This window comes from Schistosoma mansoni, chromosome 4 (assembly GCF_000237925.1).
Source record: "Schistosoma mansoni strain Puerto Rico chromosome 4, complete genome".
In the NCBI taxonomy this organism is placed as follows: Eukaryota; Metazoa; Platyhelminthes; class Trematoda; order Strigeidida; family Schistosomatidae; genus Schistosoma; species Schistosoma mansoni.
Genome location: NC_031498.1, coordinates 23,150,791 through 23,172,488, shown reverse-complemented (window position 1 = coordinate 23,172,488; position 21,698 = coordinate 23,150,791). Strand labels below are relative to the sequence as shown.

Genomic DNA, 21,698 nt, shown 5'->3' with positions numbered 1-21,698 from the left:
AGGAGGTTTTGTGGAGATTTTAGTAATTTTATATAGTTGAGATCATGAGTCAATCGAAGCTAGACTACCATGGAAAACTTGGAAGTACGACCGTCTCGTCCTATTGTGGGACTCCTTAGCAGTACGCATCCACGATCCCACCCGCGAGATTTGAACCCAGAACTTATCAGTTTCTTGTATGAATGCTTAACCTCCAGACCACTGACCCATAATCGTAATATTGACGATACACTTCATGGACTGAGATTGATACGTTAAAATCTTTATTCCAAGCAGGGGCTTCCAGCCACTATAATGTCGAATCACGTCATCAATAAGTACAATTTCTAATTGAACGTATGTACGAGATAGAATGAATTAAACTACTTTTCAGTTAATGATAGATGTCTAGGATAAACATTTGGACTAGTTTCTCTACGATTTAATGAATGTTTATCAATATGACTATGTATTAGTTTATTCACACTGTAACTAATGCAAATAATTTAAAATTATTTAGAAGAGATTAAAGTTAGCTTTAAGAATCCTGGTCACGACGTTCTTCCTGGATTCCATAAACAACTCATGGCATAATCTTTACATTGACGTCATCCGCACGAGTTGCTCAAATATATTAATTAGCACTGATCATTATTCAGTATTGATTATCGACTACGGGATAACTTACACCCATAATGATAATGATATAATTTCAAACATTGAATCATCAATGACCATGAAAGTAGTAATGTTTTACTAAAATGTATACTTCACTAATATCTATAATATTTTCATCTTTTATTTAGCATTGAATCTAATCAGTTACTAATTGGACAACCGTAAGTAATTTGTTACTAATTTTATTTATTATATTCAGATAAATTTAATAACAAAAGTGATTATTAACTATGACTGTCTATTTCAATACTTACCTAGAAATCTGAATGAATTGCCACTAGTTTGAAAAGTCATATTGACATTTGAGTTTTTTTTGTTCATTTTGATATGAATACAAAAGTATTTAAACATATCTAACTAGGAATTGGTGGTCGGGATGGCCGAGCGGTCCAAGGCGCTGCATTCAGGTCGCAGTCCATTCTGTGGGCGTGAGTTCGAATCCCACTCCCGATACTAGACTTAGCTCTCAAATGCCCTGGTACGGCCGAGAGTGGGAAGGCGCCACCCTCCATCTAGAAACGCTCTCACATGGCCACGCGTATATCGCCTCTGCCAATCAAGTCCTACTCACTGCATTCTCCAGGTGGGCGTGTCGTTTACGAAATTGAGAGGACAAAAAGCGAATGTCCGGAGCATTAACTGGGCTGGTGGACACGGAATGTTCACCTAGGAGAGCTGGAAAATCCTGATTCCAAACCAATGGAGCACATGGGCTCCAATATCCTGAGGGAACAAATGGCGTATGAACCAATCGTTGGTCACCGGCTACCATGGGACTGCATCTCCTGACGGTGCTCCACTTCCTTGTGGATCAGATCTTTAGGTGGAAGGCTCCGGGTGTGGCCCCCTAAGAAAACCGCCTGTTTCGGTTTGGGCACCCGGGCAGTATCATAGCCTCGACACAAATCAAATGAGATTTGTGTGGCGCATATGTATCTGGTGCTTGAAAAATTACCATCTAACCCGATGATATCTGTTTCTAGGTACTTTGATAATATATATTGTTATTTTTAAGATTGATTGAATTGAATTTCTTCCATACTCTTATAAGTTTTAACTCAGTTCACAAGGTGAATTTCAATAATTAATTGACAGTCGGTGGTTTGGTTTTTTTGTTAATCATTCGTTCCAGGCTTATTGAAACATAATTTATTGTATTTCTGTTACATATACATGTGTATTTCATTGAAAGGCATATTTATATTAGTTTATGAGATGTAAGTGATAAGTCTTGCTGATTGAACGCTATATTCGGATCCTAAGCTAGTGTCGTAGTCCCAAGCTAGAACTACACAGCGACTTGAACACGACAGAAAAAGCACAAAATATGCGAGAAACACTTTACTCCAAAGGTTTATTTATGTACAGAAAATATAGGGCTTTTATAGTATTTTCGAAGTCCTTGGGTTTTCCTGAAAATTCTGGGATGCTACTAAATATAGTAGCAGTGTAGTAATCAGGAAATCAGAAACTCTACATGTGGCTTTTCATTTTCGCGATATTTCTAGCAAAGCTCCTAATCAAACGGTGATTGATAAAATGCTTTTTAATGTTTCCTGAGCTTGCCAAGTCTATTTCAAGAAATTTTCAGGATCGCCCCAACAATAAGTTTCTTTCCTTTCTGTATATACAGTGTCAATCATTTTCGTTGGATTGTACCTGCTAAAGGACAGATTCGTTTGAGAATACGTTTTCGTTGTGATCAACTTGGTCAGTTTGATCAGATATTTAATTTCGAATTATTGAATAGTAGGAGAAACTATCAATTATACTGCCGTGGTATATGTGCTTTACCAACAATTAGCCGCGAACCAAGGTAAATTGCTATTTTTATGTTTGTATATTAACTTTTGTGATCCTATCACTTACGTACATTTCAAAGTGCTAACAATAAATCAACTGCATAATCTTATTTCATCGCTAACTTTATGAACTAGACCACCATTGAAAACCTCGAAGCACTGGACGGCCGTTTCGTTCTAGTATGGGCAGTTCAGTACTTTCAAGTTTTTGTATGGTTGTCTAGCTTCATATGACTCATGAATTCAACTATTAAAATCACTGCAATCTCCACAAACCCCATTCTAATAATTTTCCAAACAGCGATTTGCTTATTGAACTGAGGTTTTTTTTAATGATGCAAGATAACACCCAAAATTAGTGAAATTTATTATTATATCGTTATGGAAGATGTCTCATACTGAAAACTACCGGTGTTATGGTTATGATTTGGATGTAATAACTTTGTACTGGAATATAATTGCTTTTCATATTTTTAGACTATATGTAGACCGTTTCTACCTAACTGAATAGAAGTTCAGTAACCAAAAAGCTAACTATACTTCTCCTTGAGGAGTAGAACTATCCACTGAAAATAAAAAAACGTTTGAACAATACGCTTTCATTCTTATTGACAAAAACAGATGTGGAGACAAAGTGAGACAAATTAATCATAGCGAATCCTCTAAAAGTAAACTATTCTCAAGGTTCCTTTACAGTGAACGATTAAGAATAAAATACTAAACAGAACCGAACGTTTTAGTTTCATTCAGTAACATATGACGCACTTGACAGTTCACAACGTCTCACCAGAAATAATGTCTAGTCAACTTAAGTCACTTCCATAATTAGTTGATTGAGTCAATGTAAAACGTATAAGAATACGATGTCAGTTATGATATCATTTGAGTAAGAACTTAAAAGCAATCCCAAAAATCGTTTACGGTAGACGAAATATATCCTAACGCATTAAGAAACATCATATATACAATCTAATACGAATCACCTTTAGTTACCATACTTTCAATGTCTAGGTAATGATTTCCAGCATTTCATCCAGTTAGTAAATCAAAAATGCTATGTCTATGTATGGTCTTAATAAAACTAAAAAGGGGTAGAACAGTCATAGATAACGTTCTACCATAAACCGTTACGATTTAACTAAGTAAGCTATTTCCATTAATTGAAGCATTTTGAACTAACTTACAAATGATCAATAAGTGATCTAACTGTAAATATTTAACCCTCTAACATTACAAATAGCCTATTCATATCGTTAATCTAATATGAGCATGTTCAGTATTCAGTCATACAAGAAGATATTTCACGTGTACTACCATATCATATTGTGCTATTCATTCACTAATATCAAATCCTACTATAATCAAGCTGATACTTCGTCTGAGATCATTATTGTCTAAAACACAGGATTCATCCTGAATCATACAGATTGCATTGACAATAATAATGGTTATTTGATTTTGAACTAGTTCATTTGTTAATTTTCTATCTACATATCTTAACCTTTTCTTATTTCTTTCATAAAGATTAATATATCCAAAACGTAAACGTACTTGTAGTCAAGGTGAAATTATTCATGGTGCTTATTTGATGTCTACATCATGTTTTGAATTTGGACCATTGTTAATTGAAAAGTCTAAAGATCGGTAAGATTTTATTTCATCAATCCTTTATCAAAGATATATATATAAATATGACAAAGTATAAATTAAGTAGTTGACTTTGCTAAGGAACGATAGTAGATGGTCGTCAATGTAATGAATGATATGCGTACCATGCTTCACGGGATTAGGCAAACTTGTATATGTGCACTGAGTTGGTCACTCTTTGTAACTTCTCTTTCACACGAAGACATATAATTGTGTGAGTATATTAGGTAATACGAATGTTTTTTGCTTGATTAATCTTTAAAATCTACGTCTTCATTATGACATCAACAATATTTCCCTTGAACTGAGGATCTACAAAAAACGTTTTTCTTGGACCAGTGTACTTAGCCTTCAAAAATGTTTCGCATTTATCTTTCTTTTCGTTAACTCGTACATAATATCCGTTTTCCATGGATATGGATTTCGAACTCAACAGTTTGTGCTATAAGGGGTTTACTAAATAAATTTAACATATTAGTCTGTGACTTGACTATATATATATATATATATATATATATATATATATATATATATATTTGGGACTCGTCAGCTAGATGTACCTGCATCTCAGAGTTGATGTTCACTCTGGGACTCGAACCCAGTACCTTTCGCTTCAAACACCACGTCATCCTTTAGGCCACTGAGTCCATCTTTGCTTACCATGCTTGTGAATTAAGATTATATTGAGGCAATACGCACAGTATGCATATATACCAATTAGAGACTGACCAGTTGCAGTCCTAACACATCGATGGGAAGATTCAAACAAACAATACTAAATGAATTTAATAAGTGTAATCTTATGATTCGCCCAGAAATGCTTTATACAAGTGGAATGGGAACTGCGAAACAAATGACGATATCTATTATTTAGTAGCTAATAATCCAAACAATATTAACAACAGTGATATTCATGATAATTACGTAATAGAGCATGAAGTCAGAAGAAGGTTAAATCTTTTTCCCAGAAGCAATTCAATATTTATGTACCTATCGAGTATATGATTGTAAGTGACTTATGATAGATAATCCATGTTGGCTCACACTACTTATTTACTTAACTTGCAACCACTTTCATGACTTGATGTCGTCAGGCCTATACCATTGATTCGCACATCTACTATTGATTCAATATTTTAGTTCAGTTTTTTCAAATTGTAACGGTATTAATCGTTTTATTCATTGTGTAGTTTATCTTCAGTATACATATCTTTGATTTGTTTGGAATAAGGGATATGAATGAGTGCTCAACACTTAAACTAGAAGCGGGGTTTTCATTGTAATCTCCAATATCCACGCTTCACACAGCCTTGTATTGTTTTCGAATGTATTGAAGTAATTTTATTGTTACTTACTTAATTAAAGGATAAACGTTTCGTTTGGTTATGCTTGTGACAGTGCGATGAACATCTTGGGAAGTGTAACCTTTCAATATTTGTTTAATCTTCCTTAACATTACAGTATTTTTGGAAGAATATAGTTTTTAAGATTCTGGTATTCATCTGTCGATTAATTGCTGGATTATACTACTTAATGTTTTATATAAGTAATATCTAGCTTCAATTGACTCACGCTTTCAACTATGAAAATACTAAAATCTCCACAAAACCCCTTCTAATAATGAATATAATCATATGCTCACTAGTGACTGACTTCAAGAGATACTTCCTAGAGTTCTAGTGCGAAGCAGTGACCAGTGGAATTCAACCACGTCTGTTGTGAGATAGGAACTCACTGAAGACAATTGGTTAACGGTTGCTCAATTTCGTGGAACAGTTAAAGTTAGACATTATCACCGTTGGATGCCGGCCGGCTCAGTGGTCTATCGGTTAAGTGCTCTGGCTCGTAACTGATAGGTCCTGGGTTCGAATCTCGCCAGTGCAGGATCGTGGATGTGCACTGCTGAGGAGTCCCATAATAGGACAAAACGGCCTTACAGTGCTTCCAGGTTTTCCCTGATGGTTCAGCTTCAATTGACTCACGCTTTCAACTATGAAAATACTAAAATCTCCACAAAACCCCTTCTTATAATAAGTAATATCTAATGAACTTTCCAAACTTTATAAAGACATTTTGCGTCCAACTGTAAACAAAAGTATAGTACATTAATTGATTTTTAATTACAATCATTCCTTTATTCTTTTATTGATTAGAATTCAAGAAAATTGTTATCCTGAAAATGTCACCTATTTCAATTTAGTTAATACATCACAAATGGATTCAGATATTAGATTAAATTTTTTAAATGATCCAGATGAAGAATGTTATAGTGTTGAACCAAAAGAATTAAATCTTAAACCAAATCAATCAACTAGTATACAGATTTGTGCTTTTCCAAAATTTAATAAACGTTATGATGATGCACTTGTTTGTTTAATCAAAGATAATCCAGAACCAATACTATTGAAATTAGCTTGTGATGGTGTATTACCAGAATTGGAATTAGATAAAAAAGTATTTAACTTTGAAAAAGTTTTATTACAAAGGTAATTTTATTTGTTTATAAATGTACCGTTTATATTATAAATGTACATTTTGAATTTATTTAAACATTATCAATGATTATAAGCAAAGATAGATAGTGTCTAGCAGTGGAATCCAGGAAACGCGTTTCGTCCTTTCTTGGGACTCGTCAGTTGGGTGTACCAATGAGATACTGATCAGTTGCAGTCCTAAATATCAATGGGAATATCCAAACAAACAATACTAAGTGAATTTAAACTTTACCCCATTGCACAAGCAAGTGGTTATCAGCACTCAGTAGCTGAGTGGATAACGCAATGGCGTTTGAAGCGAATGGTACTGGGTTCTAGTCCCAGAGTGAACATCAACTTTGAGATGCAGGTACATCTAGCTGACGAGTCCCAAATAGAACAAAACGCGCGTTCTGGATTCCACTTCTAGCCACTATCCATCTTTGCTTACCATGCTTGTGAATTATGTCTATATTGAGGCAATACGCACGGTATGCACATATACCAATTAGAGACTGACCATTTGCGGTCCTAAAAATTAATGGGAAGATTCAAACAAAGAATACTAAGTGAATTGTCAATGATTTATTGAATTAACTTAATACTTTATGTCATCACTTTTCTTAGAATTTTGATTGAATTTGTTACGAAAGCTATTGGTAAAACACCAACAGTAGTATTAAAATAAAGCATCAATGGTGAATTTCGTATGCTACAGTGATATACAATTAACAGGAATTTCAACTTCGTACAGTGACCGCATGTTTGATTTATGTTACAGATTTAAACCGAAACGAAGAAATTATGTCACTTCTCCTTGTTGAACTTTTTTCCAGTGAAAACTGTACGGTTGTGTACGTAGATATGTTAACAGTAAAATTATGCCAAAACCTGTAAACTTGAGAGAGGTGATGATGATTGATAGATAGAATACGATCAGTACTAAGAGGGAACCCTACCAAGACCCCTTCGAAAGGTACTGTTGGTCACAAGCCTGGATAAAGAAGTATGGTTAGCTATGAGGTTGCAGCCTCACGCAGTAAAAAATAATCTCAAAAAATCCTATCTAAGAATACCTTGACATAATGACATTGGTCGCTACTCAGTGACTAATCGATTTTAAGCACAACTCGTAATTACAAGAAGTCATTTTCTGCCCGTATAGCTTAAGGGTAACTTCCTTGACTGTTAAGCTGGATGACACGAGATGTAATCTACCTGGGAGCATCAGCTTCCTCAAGATTGCGAGCAAACCTTGCTGACGAACGCCAAGTAGAAAGAAACCTACGTTCAAGGTTTCCTGTTACCACTTCCAAACATCTCAACATATTTCAAGCAGTGCCAAGTCACTTGGGTTAGTAGTCGATTTACAACTTGGTTGACGGAATCCCTTCAGCAGTGAGAAGGATTAAACATGCATGAGACATGTCACCACTCAGATTAATTCAAAACCGATGCGTTGCGAAATGTCTATATCTTCAAAAGGATTCTTCTCATAAATACTTTGTTTAAAGGACATTTTGCTGCAGCGAAGTAAAAAAAGAGACTCTCCAGATTTTTGCAGTGGGAAGTTTACTCTACTGAACTTCAAGTTGTCTTTTGCAGTCATCCTGTAATATATGAAGGATACCCTTCCTCTTTGGGCCACATCAGTATGCACTTACAAACCTACTTGCTCTGGCGGAGCAGGTAATATCAGTCTCAGCAAGCGTGCTCTCTCGAAAAGCATCTCCAAAAACTACCCTGCCTGCTTATCTAGAGAATTACTAAAGTCCGTCAACAACGCAATTTTTGAAAATCTCGTTGACGCTGATCGCATTGCTCCATAAGAATCACCATTAGAAGTAATTCATAAAACCAGACATAATGATTCAAAAGATTATAAAACACTGTGAGTCGTTTCGTTTTGCTTCCTTCGCTGCGTCCATTTGATTTTCTGTTCCGATCAACGATTGTAGAAAATATACGTATTCGAAATCCATTCTCTTATTTTACTTCTTTAATTCTGTTATTGATTAACACAAGTCGATAACTATATACGAGGATTGATGATATGTATATTTCAATAACAATCATAATACGATCTCCCTGGAATCGGATACAGGATTACAAAAAGAGACTTCAACAATTCACTGATTATAGTCTAAACTCTGTGTGCGAAACCAATATGTTCAATCTTTCATCCGACCATAGTCTGAATCCTCCTTTGAACCTCCTATATTCCATTATCTATTGTCATTACTCCTTTATTATTTCTTTATAATAAATATTTAATTATAGTTACAATATTTAATCAAACGGATAGTTCTTTCCCTTCTACAGAATATCTTAGTGATCCTTGTTCACTAGTTAACCTGATGATTTTGTCGAGGATGAAAATGAAATCTTCACAGTTAAACCATTTAACTCAGTAAACACAAAGTTATCAGATCAATACTGTAAATAATACTTAGATTAGATGTTTAATCGAAGATTATGAAACCCATGGAGTTGGAGAAATAACCAGCAATTACATTGTATATTCCATTGTTATATCTCATATGTGTTTTAATACTACTGTTTTACCATGTTAAATATGCTTTAATGTACCACTATGTTTTTCTACTGACAGGAAAGAAGTACGTTCTATCATTTTGAAAAATCGCACTTTATTACCAGCTCAATGGAAATTATCTGGAATTGAAGCGTTAGGTGATGAATTCTCTGTATCACAAGATGCTGGCATTGTTGAACCACAATCAGAATCTATTGTCTATGCTTATTTTCGTGCAATGAAATCTGTTAAACCGAACCAGAAGAGAAGTTTACGTCTTGAAGTTTATGATTTAGAAAATATTGCTGGTTTAATACAAGTAGAAACTATACAAGTGATAGCTGAAGCATACGATGTTGCTTTAGATATTACATTTCCTAAAGGTTGGTTTTAATTAAATTACTAAGATATGTATACTATTATATGTTCAGTGTTTGGAGGCGATCAGAAGGAAACGTGGACCTAGGATGTATTTCAGTTGGTTTTCATATTGGTAAAAAAGTGATTACCTGGATGGGTATTGGGTCGTGTGAGGTCGGGCTGTAATGACAAGAAAGCAGTTGTAAGATCTCTCTTTCCCTCTCTCAAGTTCAATTATCGACGAGTTGGCTTATATTGTCAGTAGGACACGTGACGTTGTATTTAACAATCAAAACACCGAATAATAAACGACAAATAAGACCTCAACCCTTACTGATTCTCGAGCTCCTTCTAACTCCGTGGTCAATCAGAATACGAAGTTGGAAAGTAAATTAGTTCGGTATTGTACTAAATTTAATCATGACTGTGAAATTCATACAGTACTATGCTAAAAGTGTCTGAATACATAACAGCGCAACTAAGGTATTACAATTCTAGAACAAAACATTGATAAAATGTGACATCGTTGGAAGATTTTCGGGAAACGGCGGAACATAATTTGTTCATAATTTCTACTCTTTATATTTACATTCCTATTGTAAAATTGATATGACCACAAAAACTATTCGCTTATAATTAATCGTACTGCAACGTTAATGATCCTTTACATCAATCCTTATATCTGATAATACAACTAGGTCAAGAATTTTTAGATTCATTATATAGATTCTCCAAATTTAGTCAGTAGCTTCATAGTTGAAATCATGAGTCAAGTGAAGCTAAACCACCACGGAAAACCTGGAAGCACTGGATGGCCAACTCGTCCTATTGTGGGACTCCTCAGCAGTGCGCATCCACGACCCCGCCTCGCGAGATTCGAACTGCTGAGGAGTCCCGCAATAGAACGAAACGGCCTTCTAGTGCTTCCAGGTTTTCCGTGGTGGTCTAGCTTCAATTGACTCATGATTTCAACTATGAAAATACTGAAATCTTCGCAAAACCCCTTCTGATTAGTCAGTAGCGTTGTAAAGCTAGATTAATCTGAATGACTGAAGTATTTGTTAATTCTGTTGATCATACTTGTATAATCACGTTGTCTATGAGAATGAAACTAGAACAAATCGGTTTATTTAATGTTAACAATCAATCTAAATATTGTTTATTAATAATCATAATGGTAAATATGATTATAACTTTTTGTATTTTCTTTTTTTACATACAAGGAAGTGATGGTGGCATTGATTTTGGTTTAATCAAAGTTGGTGAAGAAGTGAGACATACTATTACATTAAAGAATAAAGGTCCTTATGAAATAGTAACTAAGTAAGTATTTTTAATTCATTAACATAGGGATAACTTTAACTGTTCGATTTAAATTCAATAGGACTAATCTCTAGGTGCTTTCTTTCTTTCATTCTCACTACTGATTACATATTTATTATAATAAAAAAGAAGACATTTTACTAAACCTTATCGATAAAGAAATCAGTCTTACTTGTACCTGGTAGCGATCAATGTTGCACTAAACAGTTGGATTATTACAATGCATTATTTGAGCCGTAATTTCAAAGAACTCGTTAGTTAATAGTGACCAGTATATTTCAACAATATTGTAATTCAGGGAATTGAGTGATGAGATTAGATGATCGTCAGAAAATGCTATAAATGAACAGAAATTGAAAATATAAACCAATTTAATCCTTTGAAGGTCCCATTCTCACAATATGACTTGAAGATCTCGTATTCAAAACCATGTGAAATTGTAAGTTTTCTCCATTGCTGAGTTGTAAACTAGAGTGAAACAGTTATCGAATATTCCTCAGTTTTCTATGGTTCTCTTCAGTTAATATCAGCACATGATGGAGATGAACTTTAAAATGACAAATCCTGGCAGACTCCAAACATGAAATTGGAAAATATCAATATTGTTTATTGAATAATAGTGAATATATCTCAGAACACAACAGATTGCTCAGCTTTCTTTTCAGTCACCCTTATAGAATAAATTCCAGTATGAAGTAAATAGACTTCGATCAAGAATGAATTAGTTTTTAACTTCAGAAGCAAACAAGGCGTGTCAATATAGAATAGATAAATGGAGCATAAAATTCTTTAGAAATAATATTACATCGATCATTTCAAGCATATGACCAGTAAAAGTTTACGAATAACGAGTACGAGGAATCATGGCATATCAGTCGGTAACTACTTATAAAACCTCTTATAACACCTATCACAATAGACTATCGGACCTTCCACGATGAAACCAATTAATCTTCACATTTTTGGCGGTCAGCATACACAACCAATAAATGTTACTTCATAAAATCATTTCTGTAATAAAACAAGCTATCTTCCCCGAAGTAATAACCCTTCTTATGAAGTCATATTTTAGTAATTATTAAGCCAACAGAACTCAGAATGAATGTTAAACGACGAAAACTTGGATAATTTGATAAAATTTATCAGAAATCGAAAATATTGAAGTTTCGAGGTATAATTACGTAATTTGAGTATATCCACGAGTTGAAGACCTTTCTTACTTAACTTTCTGTGGTAGTATAGCTGAACAACCTGGTTCATGATTAATAAGTCATAGGTTCCTAACCCGCTCCACGTACTGTTGTTTGAAAATCTGAGTAGTATCACCAGTTCCCACGCAAAACGTGTGACCCAAGTCGGAGTATACAGATTTATATTTCATGAGCAGTTTACATTATTTTATAACTATTAAGTAGTCTTTATTGACAACGATTGGTTTGGAATCCAGATATCATCTTCAGTATTCATAATTTTCGTATGAAATAAAACGTAGGTCTCATGTTATCGTTCTGATGTTCTGGATTGCTTACTTACTTACTTACGCCTGTTACTCACAATGGAGCATAGGCCACCAACCAGCATTCTCCAGTCCACTCTGTCCTGAGCCTTCCTATCTAGTTATATCCAATCTTTGTTCATTCTTCTCATGCCTGTCTCCATTTCTCGGCGTAATGTGTTCTTTGGTCTTCCTTTTCTCCATTGGCTTTGAGAATTCCATGTGAGGGCTTGTCTTGTGACACAGTTGGGTGCTTTCCTCAATGTGTGTCCTATCCATTTCCACCGCTTCTTCCTGATTTCTTCCTCCGATGAAGTCTGGTTTGTTCTCTTTCACAGTAGCTTGTTGCTGATAGTGTCTGGTCAACGGATCAGAAGTATTTTGCGTAGACAACCGTTAACAAACACCTGTATCTTCTGGTTGATGGCTTTCATAGTTCTCCACGTCTCCGTTCCATACAGTAGAACTGTCTTGACATTTGTATTGAAAATTTTCTGGATTCATACTGCTAACTAAATTTACATATTTCACGTAATCAGTGTCAACTTTATGTAATAACATGTCCATTTTCAATTAGGAATCATTTAAAAAATTAATTCTCCACTACAACTTTCATATTACATCTAATTTCCTTCTTTATCTTTTTAAACTAGCTTTATATTTACAAAGAATGATAAATTTAAAACAGATTTCAGTAGTATCTTCACTATGTCACCTCAACGTATCAACCTATCTCCAACAGATAAACTTACTCAAGTAAACGTACGTATTTTATTTTCATTAATCTATGTTTACTATAATTAGAGACATAACATTGTCTAATTAAAAATCATATGATTACGCTGATAGTATTATTTGATACTAAGTGACTGAATTCATAAATTTAATCATTTTCCTGACATATGTTTTAAATAGAATTCTCTAAATATACAAGTTGTCATCTAGGGGACTTTGATCTGAAAGAGAAAGGTACAATCTATTTTGAAAGAAGGCAAAAACTTACTTACGCCTGTTACCCCTCGTGGAGGAGCATAGGCCACTCACCAGCATTCTCCATCCAACTCTGTCCAGGGCAATCCTTTCCAGTTCCTTCCAGTTTTTATTCATTTTTTTCATATCTGATTCTACTTCCCGGTATAATGTGTTTTTTGATCTTTCTCTTTTCCGCTTCCTTTCCGGATTCCAAGTTAGGGCTTGTCTCGTGGTGCAGTTTGGTGATTTCCTTAATGTATGTCCTATACACTTTCAACGTCTTTCCTAATTTCCTCTTCAGCTAGAAGCTGGTTGGTCCTCTCCCATAAAACACTGTTGCTGATAGTATCTGGCCAACGAATGTTGAGTATTTTGAATTTAGCAGTACAAGAGGATCAATTATCATCATATACGCTTTTGGCGCTAAATAACTATGGATCTTCCTAAAGTTTAAGATAGGTTATATGATTCTATTAGATATAATGAATAGTTAGGTTAATCAATTTCAGTTGTTCACATCATATTTTACCGATCAAATTAAACTTAAATCTGTAATAATGAATAAATATAAGCTATCCAATTTCATTTTCATATTTGAAATCATGAGTCAATTGAAGCTAGACCTCCAAGGAAAACCTGGTGATCTATCTTCAATTGCCTCATGCTTTCAATTATGAAAATACTGAAATCTCTATAAAAACCCCTTCCAATATTCATTTTGTTTGATTGATGTAGCTAACATGTTTAACACAATCTGAATTAATTTTAAAAGAAGAAGAAATACTTAAATGTCAAATTATTGAACCGAATATTAAAGGAACTCCACAATTGATTGCATCAATTCCAATAAAATTATCTGTTAAAGCAGAATTTAGCAAGTATGTTTTACTCTGAAATTCAGTGTATTGTATTGTTTTCTCTAATGTTCAAATATACTGAGTTATGATACAAATGTTGTATGTCTCAAAGTTGAAATCATGAGTCAATTGAAGCTAGACCACTATCGAAAACCTGGAAGCACTGGACGGCCGTTTCGTCCCATTATGGGACTCCTCAGCAGTGCGCACCCACGATCCCGCACTCGCGACCAGTGGAGTTCAACCACGTCTGTTGTGAGATAACAACTCACTGAAGGCAATTGGTAAATGGTCCCTCATAATTCGTGGATCAGTTGAAGTTAGATATTAACACCGTTGGGTACCGGCTCAGTGGTCGGAACACCGATTACAACGACGCGCAGTGCTGTTTAGTATTGAGGATGGTTGGAAGAAAGTTGGGGGCGGCCAAACCAAAACGTGGCTTGAGTGCTTGAAGTCACTAACTTCTAGTGTGAGCCATGTTGGTAGATGCAGACTACTTGGTTGTGGTCCGCGTGACTATCGTAACCAATGGTTGGAGACTCTGGGTGGCATGGCTCAGAATCGATCAAAATGGCATTGGTTTATACACTCTTTGTCTTCCCTTAAACCTTGAGATTAAAATTGCTTTATATCTTTCTTTCCACCAAATAATTCTTTCTTCTTCTATTACATCGTTATGTGCAATCTTTCTTATATATATTACTACCATTGAAGTAATTACTTCTATAAATTCGGTGTTTATCTTGTTGTGCTAATGAGGTGTGGTGACTTGAACCTATACATGTATGTGCCTAGTCCTGAATTGTAGCTGACTGACTGTTACATTAACTAGGAATAACAAATAACAATAGTATTCTTTGTCTTACGTTCAGTTATTTTCGAAACCCTTAAAATGAACTCAATTCGTAAATAATAAAAGTTTAAAAGCACAAAAGCATCATTTTGAAGCTAGAACTAATATCAAATAGTTCTTCATTCAGAAATACATAAATATATGAGAAATCTTCAATGTGAAGAAGTGAGATTGAAATTTTGTTTGTTCAAAGTAGATGGATGTATTTTAAGTATCGGGCTATTTTCTGACGAACGTTGAATTTGTTTACTACACTACGTATTGAGTTAGGCTGGATATCCTTTGAAAATAAAAAGATATGAGACTATTGTTTCTTACTAGTATGTAACTTCCTATTAGTGTGCACTTACTTCCATTGAAGGATGAGACAAGTATTACCGGTCTGAATGTATAAGTCATGTGATGTCATCCACTGATTTGAGTTACAAAAGTATGAAGTATCACGGTTTTTCTAAGTGGTCCAGATTTTAAGCTCTTGCAGCATGACCTGAAAGTGTTGGGTTCGATTACTGACTCAAACGTGGATGCATACTACTGAAGAGTCTCCTGCCAAAGCGAAATGAGCATCACGTTTTTTGTTGTTTCCAATGGTTAAGATTTAGGCTAGAAACTAACAATATGTTCTTAATTTGCACTAATTACTACCATTTTTTTAAATATAACTGTTATAGATTTACAATTTCTCCCGCACATGATATTAATTTTGGTTCACTCATATTAAATAATCATAAAACAAGACAATTAATCATTGAAAACAATGGGGATTATGAATTCCGTTATTCAATTATACCGATTAGTAAAATGTTAGAGCTATTAGCAACACGTGAAGCTTTAATGAACAAAGAATATACAGGCACGGTGAAACATAAAATGTAAGTTTTTAAAGTTCTTTTCGCTTTTATTCAGCTTTTCCATTTCTAGTTCCTCGTCGTTTGATAACTCTGTTTGCTATCATGTGTTGAATTTATCGGTTAGAATTCTAATTATGATTATTTTTCGTTCCATATCTTCTATTATTCTTTTATAGCCTAGGGTAAAATACACAACTAACCTGCAATGTTAAACTTAAGCCAACGCAAACTAAGCTAATGTTGGATCGTTATAATGAAGCCTTTCTCTATCTCTTCTGTTTAGTCCAAAGAGAAGTCAGCAGCGAGCCTCCATTATTCTCAATACGATAATGACTTAAAACTCACTAAGTAATAAAGAGTTAATTCTTCATTACATATTAGCATAATGAAGATATTACAATGATGCCATTAGTAAAAGAGAATTCGGCAATAGGTATGTAATAAATTAACAGTAACTTAAGAAAGGTACAACATATAACAACATCTCATGAATCACAAATGAACTTGCAAACAAGAAGATACAGAAATGAATTTATTTATTTTTTTAACAGTTACAGAATAAAAATAGAAATAATAATGTAGACCATCAACGTTGATGATCTATGTCAAATGATTGGAGGCCTACTCGAGTTAGACGGTAACGGTGTAACGAACAAGCTAACTTAGAAGTTACACCTCGCGATCAGCACCTTGCGTGGATTGCCCCATCGACGTATCAAGGGACCATGGATGCTCTGAAGACTGTACAACACAAAGGTCGTTATTACAGGAATATATCGGTTAAAGTAGATACAAGCGAAAGTAGAACCACTGCTGCATGAGCCAGTCCATGGCGTATGATAAACTGATGTGCGTTCATTGTCCTCGACCTTGACGGGGATCGATGATCTGTTCGATATTTAGTGACCCAACTGCCGGATGATTTGGCTAGGGTTCAGTGACATTTCACTGGCCCTACAATAACTTCAAGCAGAGCAGTTACGGAAGTTCAAATTTTCAAATAATTGTCCCTTTATAACTTAGTTCAAGTAGTAAGGTGTATCTTTGATAAAGTTCAGTTATTATTAAACAGTATCAACAACTCTATCCTTACAAAGACAGTCAAACAAATGTTCTGAATTGTTTAAGATTTCAATTGTCCTTCAGTCAGTCAGTCAAAACGTAGAACTTCGTACGTACGTACACCAGTTCGAGTTACCATACCGCAGCACGGAGATGCAGTTGTCGATTCAAATCCTATAGTGGTAGAAGTAGTAAGAGTATAAGCATTAATGTGAAAGATTAGGGTTTGAAGATGTTATTCAAGGAGTATAATCCAGTGAAATAAATTTGTAAAGAGAAAAAAGAAAGGGACATGAAGATCTCAGAAGATTAGAATTTGACAGAACACAAAGAGTGGATGCACCTTCGCCATTGCAAACGATTTTGAGCTAAGTCATTCAAGGTCTCTAACCATCGATTGCTATCATCTCGCGAGTCCCAACCAGGTAGTCTACACCTACCAACATGGCTCAGTCCAATTGTCAGTGACTTCATGGATTTGTGCCACGTTTTGGCCTGGCCGCATGTATATTTCTTCCAACCTACTCCTACACCATAAAACATTGCACGTCGGGGCAGTCGTTGGTTGAGCAGACATAGCACGTGTCCTAGCCATCTTAGCTGATGAAGTTTCACTACTTCATCAATTGATTTGCCATCCTTACCTAGTACCCGTTTCCTAACAACTGCATTACTTCAATTGTCCTTCAAACAACAATGACTCTTGTAGAAACTTATATTTAAATGATTTCATATTTCTGTACCTGAAATAAACCATACAGCATACTGTTTTTTCTTCGTACATTCTGTGTACTAGAAACGCTAAATTTTAAATTCGCCATTGAAAGATTTTAGTTAAAGAAAATACTAAACGTAAAGTCGATTTCACTGAAAATATCTATGTCGAGGTATTGCCTTTGTTTTAATAGAATTAGTCAACTTTCATCTGAAAATAGGGAATAGTGTAGTTATGCAAAATTTTAGATCAAACTTTTGCATATAAAAATCATTTATTCGGTTCTGTTACGTTCAATGTATTATTAGGTCAGTCATGATGTCTTCCCATTTACTGAAGCTTAAACTAGAGCGATTGATACTGTTTATTATTAAATTTTATGAATTCAGTTTGTTTCATTAGTGGAGTGAACTAATAATGATACTAGCAAAGTGATCATTGTAGGATTTTTCAATAACTGTTTAAGGACAACTTACTTTCAAAATTCATATCCCGAAGAGACTGATCAATTGCAGTTCTAAATAGCGATGGGAAGACACAAGTAAACAACACCAAGTGAATTCATTTCCCGATTTATTGACAACATTTATCATGGTGTAATCGTTGGAACCATTATAAAGTCACACATAAATTTATAAATCACAGTCATAAATTAATATAAGTCGGTTTTTCAATGTTTAAATCATGGGTTAAATTTAGCCAGATAGCCGTTTCGTCAAACTGAAGAGCATTGAGCAGTGTCTTCGTTCTGTTACGGGCCTCTTCAGACTGCTAAACATCAAATCCGACTCTTTCAGATCTAATGGTGAACACTATACTACTGATCGGAGATCAAATGTTTGACATTTTTGTGGTGATATTGTGTGACTACTATTAGTTTCTATCACTGCTGTCTCTTTAACGCCTAACATTGTTATACAGTACGTACATAATCCCTTGAAATTTATTGATTGCAAAGCTTTTATATATATTATTTATCACAAATAGAAACCTATCACATATGTACATAATAACTAAAATGGAAACCATTCTTTTTAGAGTTGAAATCATGAGTCACTTGAAACTAGATTACTATGGGAAACCTGGGAGCACTGGACGGCCGTTTCGTCCTGTTGAAGGACTTCTCATATACTCACTAGTAACTGGCTTCAAGAACTATTTCCTGCAGGTCTAGTGAGAAACAGTTCAACTATGTCTGTTGTGAGATATCGACTTACTGAAGACAATGGTGGACGGTTGCTCATTTTCGTGGATTGGTTGAAGTCAGATATTAACTCTGTTGGATGCCAGCTGAGTGGTTCTAGAGGTTAAGCGCTCGCGCGCCAGACTGATAGGTCCTGGGTTCGAACATCGAGAGGCGAGATCGTTGATGCGCACCAACGAGGAGTCCCACAATAAAACGAAACCCTCCATCCAGTGCTTCCAGGTTTTCTATGGTGACCTAACTTCAGTTGACTCACGACTCACGAAAATTACTAAAATCCCCCAAATAACCTCTTCTGTCCATTCAATTTATCAAAAATGGTGTTTAAGAATTCTTTTGGTTATTTTCACTTGTGATAGATTTACGAAAGGTTTTTATTCTGTTTTGGCATTGACCTGCTTAATCCAGAATATTCAAAACTACTTCTTAATGACTAGTTAAACAAATACGACCTACCTAATTTACTTACAATCTGTTAACTGTTTGTATACATATTTGATTTTCGATAAAGTATCTATATATTTGTTTTGTTATCATGAGTAGATCTCATCGTAAAACTAAAAGGTATGCATTGGTTAGCTTATAAGATTATTGACTACACATGCAAATATATGCTTGATATGCATAGTAACTGTATCTTGTTGTATTTGATGCTTCATTAACTGTCATTTCTGTTCATAGCGGATTATATTCGAGTTATTTTTACTAAATAAATTACGGTATTCATGCTTGTTATATGCACTCAGAGTACACTAGCCTATATGAATTAATCACTACCCATCATATCTATGTACAGAGTTTATTACCAGGTGTTTATTGTATATATACTGAGTAGACAAGTAAGATTTCCGCTTTGATATAGAGTCTTGTTCAGTTAATTTATTCCATGTCTACTAGGCGAATGTTTAAATCAAACCATTATCAGCTACCATATAGGTCACATAAGGAATTACAGATTTATTCAATTAGCTCATATACGACACTGATGAAGTTTACCTCATTTATGCTTTGCGTTAGTAAAGTAAATCAACGAATTGATTTCCACTATGAATAAGTATCAATTAATTCAACCAGTTTATTTTGTTACCTAGAGAATCAATAAGATTAGAAAAAGGTCAAAATATTTCGAATTATTTCGAATTAAATAGTAAATCATGCAGAATATAGAACAAAAACACCTTTTTAAACAAAGACGAACAGTGGCTAGCAGTAGAATCAAGGACGCACGTTTCGTCTAATTTGTGACTCGTCAGATGAATGTATCTGCATCTCAGAGTTTATGTTCAGTCTGTACCTTTCGCTTCAAACGCCATAGCATTATCCACTCCGGCCACTGAGTCCTGATAGCAACTTGCTTGCGATGGGATGAAGTTGAAATTCATTTAGTATTGTTTCTTTGAAATATTTAAGGTAATTATATAATATACTACTTAAATACTTGACATGATTATAATCTATTCATATAACCGCAAATATTATAACAGCTTGTTTTGTGCTAATTCACCACTATTCATGCTTTCATTTTTTGTTGTTTTGCACATATTATATAATAATCATGATAATGAGTGTTTATGTCTTTTATAAAATTTACTTTGCTTCTTTTCTACTAATTGACTTTGTCAGCTTGGTATATTTTTGACGATTTTAAATCATGTTTTACGATTGCCTTAGTATAATTTTCAGTAAAGGATTGTGTAGATTGTTAAAATTAGATTGATATGATGAATGGATCAATGTTAGAACACAATTGAAAATCTGAAAGTACTGGACAGACGTTTTATTCTAGTATGAGACTCCTCAGCATTGCGCATCCATGATCCCGCACTTGGGATTCGAACCCAGGATCTTCGGTAACACGCGTGAACGTCTAACCCCTAGTATAATTTTTTAGCTCGTAAATGCACAAGTTCATTTGTTTTTTTTCTAAAAGTGTTCATAATTTAGCTATACTTGATTGCATATTTTACTTAGATAATTCATTAGCACCCTTTGTCTCTGAAGTACCTTCTTTCTGAATCATACTGGTTCAAAACACACAGATAACATTGTTTTCCTCGAAACTGAAAGCATGCTGATAGATTTAAAAATATTGAGTTTCCTAGTTCAGAAACTGCAATGAAGACAACATAACATCATATACGTTGTTAATTATTTATCATTAAGTCTATAGTAACTTACTTTTGAGTGGTATTAATAAGTGGGAATAATGTTTGTTCCATGTAGGTTATCGAAGTTGTTATTTTCAAGACGTCATGAAGTACTTCATATATTTTTATAATTTAGCTAGCCATAGATTCCAGTACCTTCATATCGTTTTATTTGAGACTTCTTATTTGAAACATCATCCTCCATTGCGAAACATTTGGTTGAAACTGGTCATAAGGTTGACATCAAGTCAGCGTTTGTAGTGTTGTACGAAAGGCTTCAAGGACGTATATTAAGGTTTATTGAAGCCTTGGCTATACGGAAATTGAAACCCTCTTTATTTGTTCAAAAACAATTTGTTCTTACCCTTATCCTACCCTGGTAATGCTGATTTATTATCCAGAGTAATCATCACATTGTTTTTGTGTACTTTATTTATTTTCTTACCTTAACGTGTCTAGTTGGCCTTTTAGTTTTCATATAAAAATGTTCTTAACAAGTATATGTGTGATCCGATTGTTCGGAATGTATTGCGCTAATATATCACATAATTCTGATAAACTTCGTCTTCTCATTGCATTATCGAAACTTCTTATTTGATTAAATGTTGTCCTGTATCTCAAAGTTGAAATCATGAGTCAATTGAAGCTAGACCACCATCGAAAACCGAGTGCGGGATCGTGGATGCGCACTGCTGAGGAGTCCCATAATAGGACGAAACGGCCGTCCAGTGCTTCCAGGTTTT

At 34.5% G+C, this 21,698-nt stretch overlaps 1 protein-coding gene and 2 non-coding genes across 3 annotated transcripts in view; all 3 read left to right on the top strand.

Moving 5' to 3' along the window:
- Smp_175450 (hypothetical protein) overlaps positions 1-21,698 on the top strand; it is a gene marked incomplete at both ends in the record, with an annotated part of 117,819 nt that overhangs the window by 45,602 nt on the left and 50,519 nt on the right. Inside the window, 8 exons of the mRNA XM_018797248.1 lie at positions 2,291-2,473; positions 3,984-4,103; positions 6,260-6,592; positions 9,192-9,496; positions 10,697-10,796; positions 12,945-13,053; positions 13,999-14,141; positions 15,648-15,848. Coding sequence (XP_018652309.1) covers positions 2,291-2,473; positions 3,984-4,103; positions 6,260-6,592; positions 9,192-9,496; positions 10,697-10,796; positions 12,945-13,053; positions 13,999-14,141; positions 15,648-15,848 — 1,494 coding nt within the window. The remainder of the gene's footprint in view (positions 1-2,290; positions 2,474-3,983; positions 4,104-6,259; positions 6,593-9,191; positions 9,497-10,696; positions 10,797-12,944; positions 13,054-13,998; positions 14,142-15,647; positions 15,849-21,698) is intronic.
- Smp_tRNA_01489_Leu_CAG.1.1 lies at positions 1,028-1,109 on the top strand. Its single transcript has one exon. It is a non-coding gene (tRNA).
- On the top strand, positions 6,861-6,929 carry Smp_tRNA_01734_Pseudo_TTG.1.1. The gene has a single exon. It is a non-coding gene (tRNA).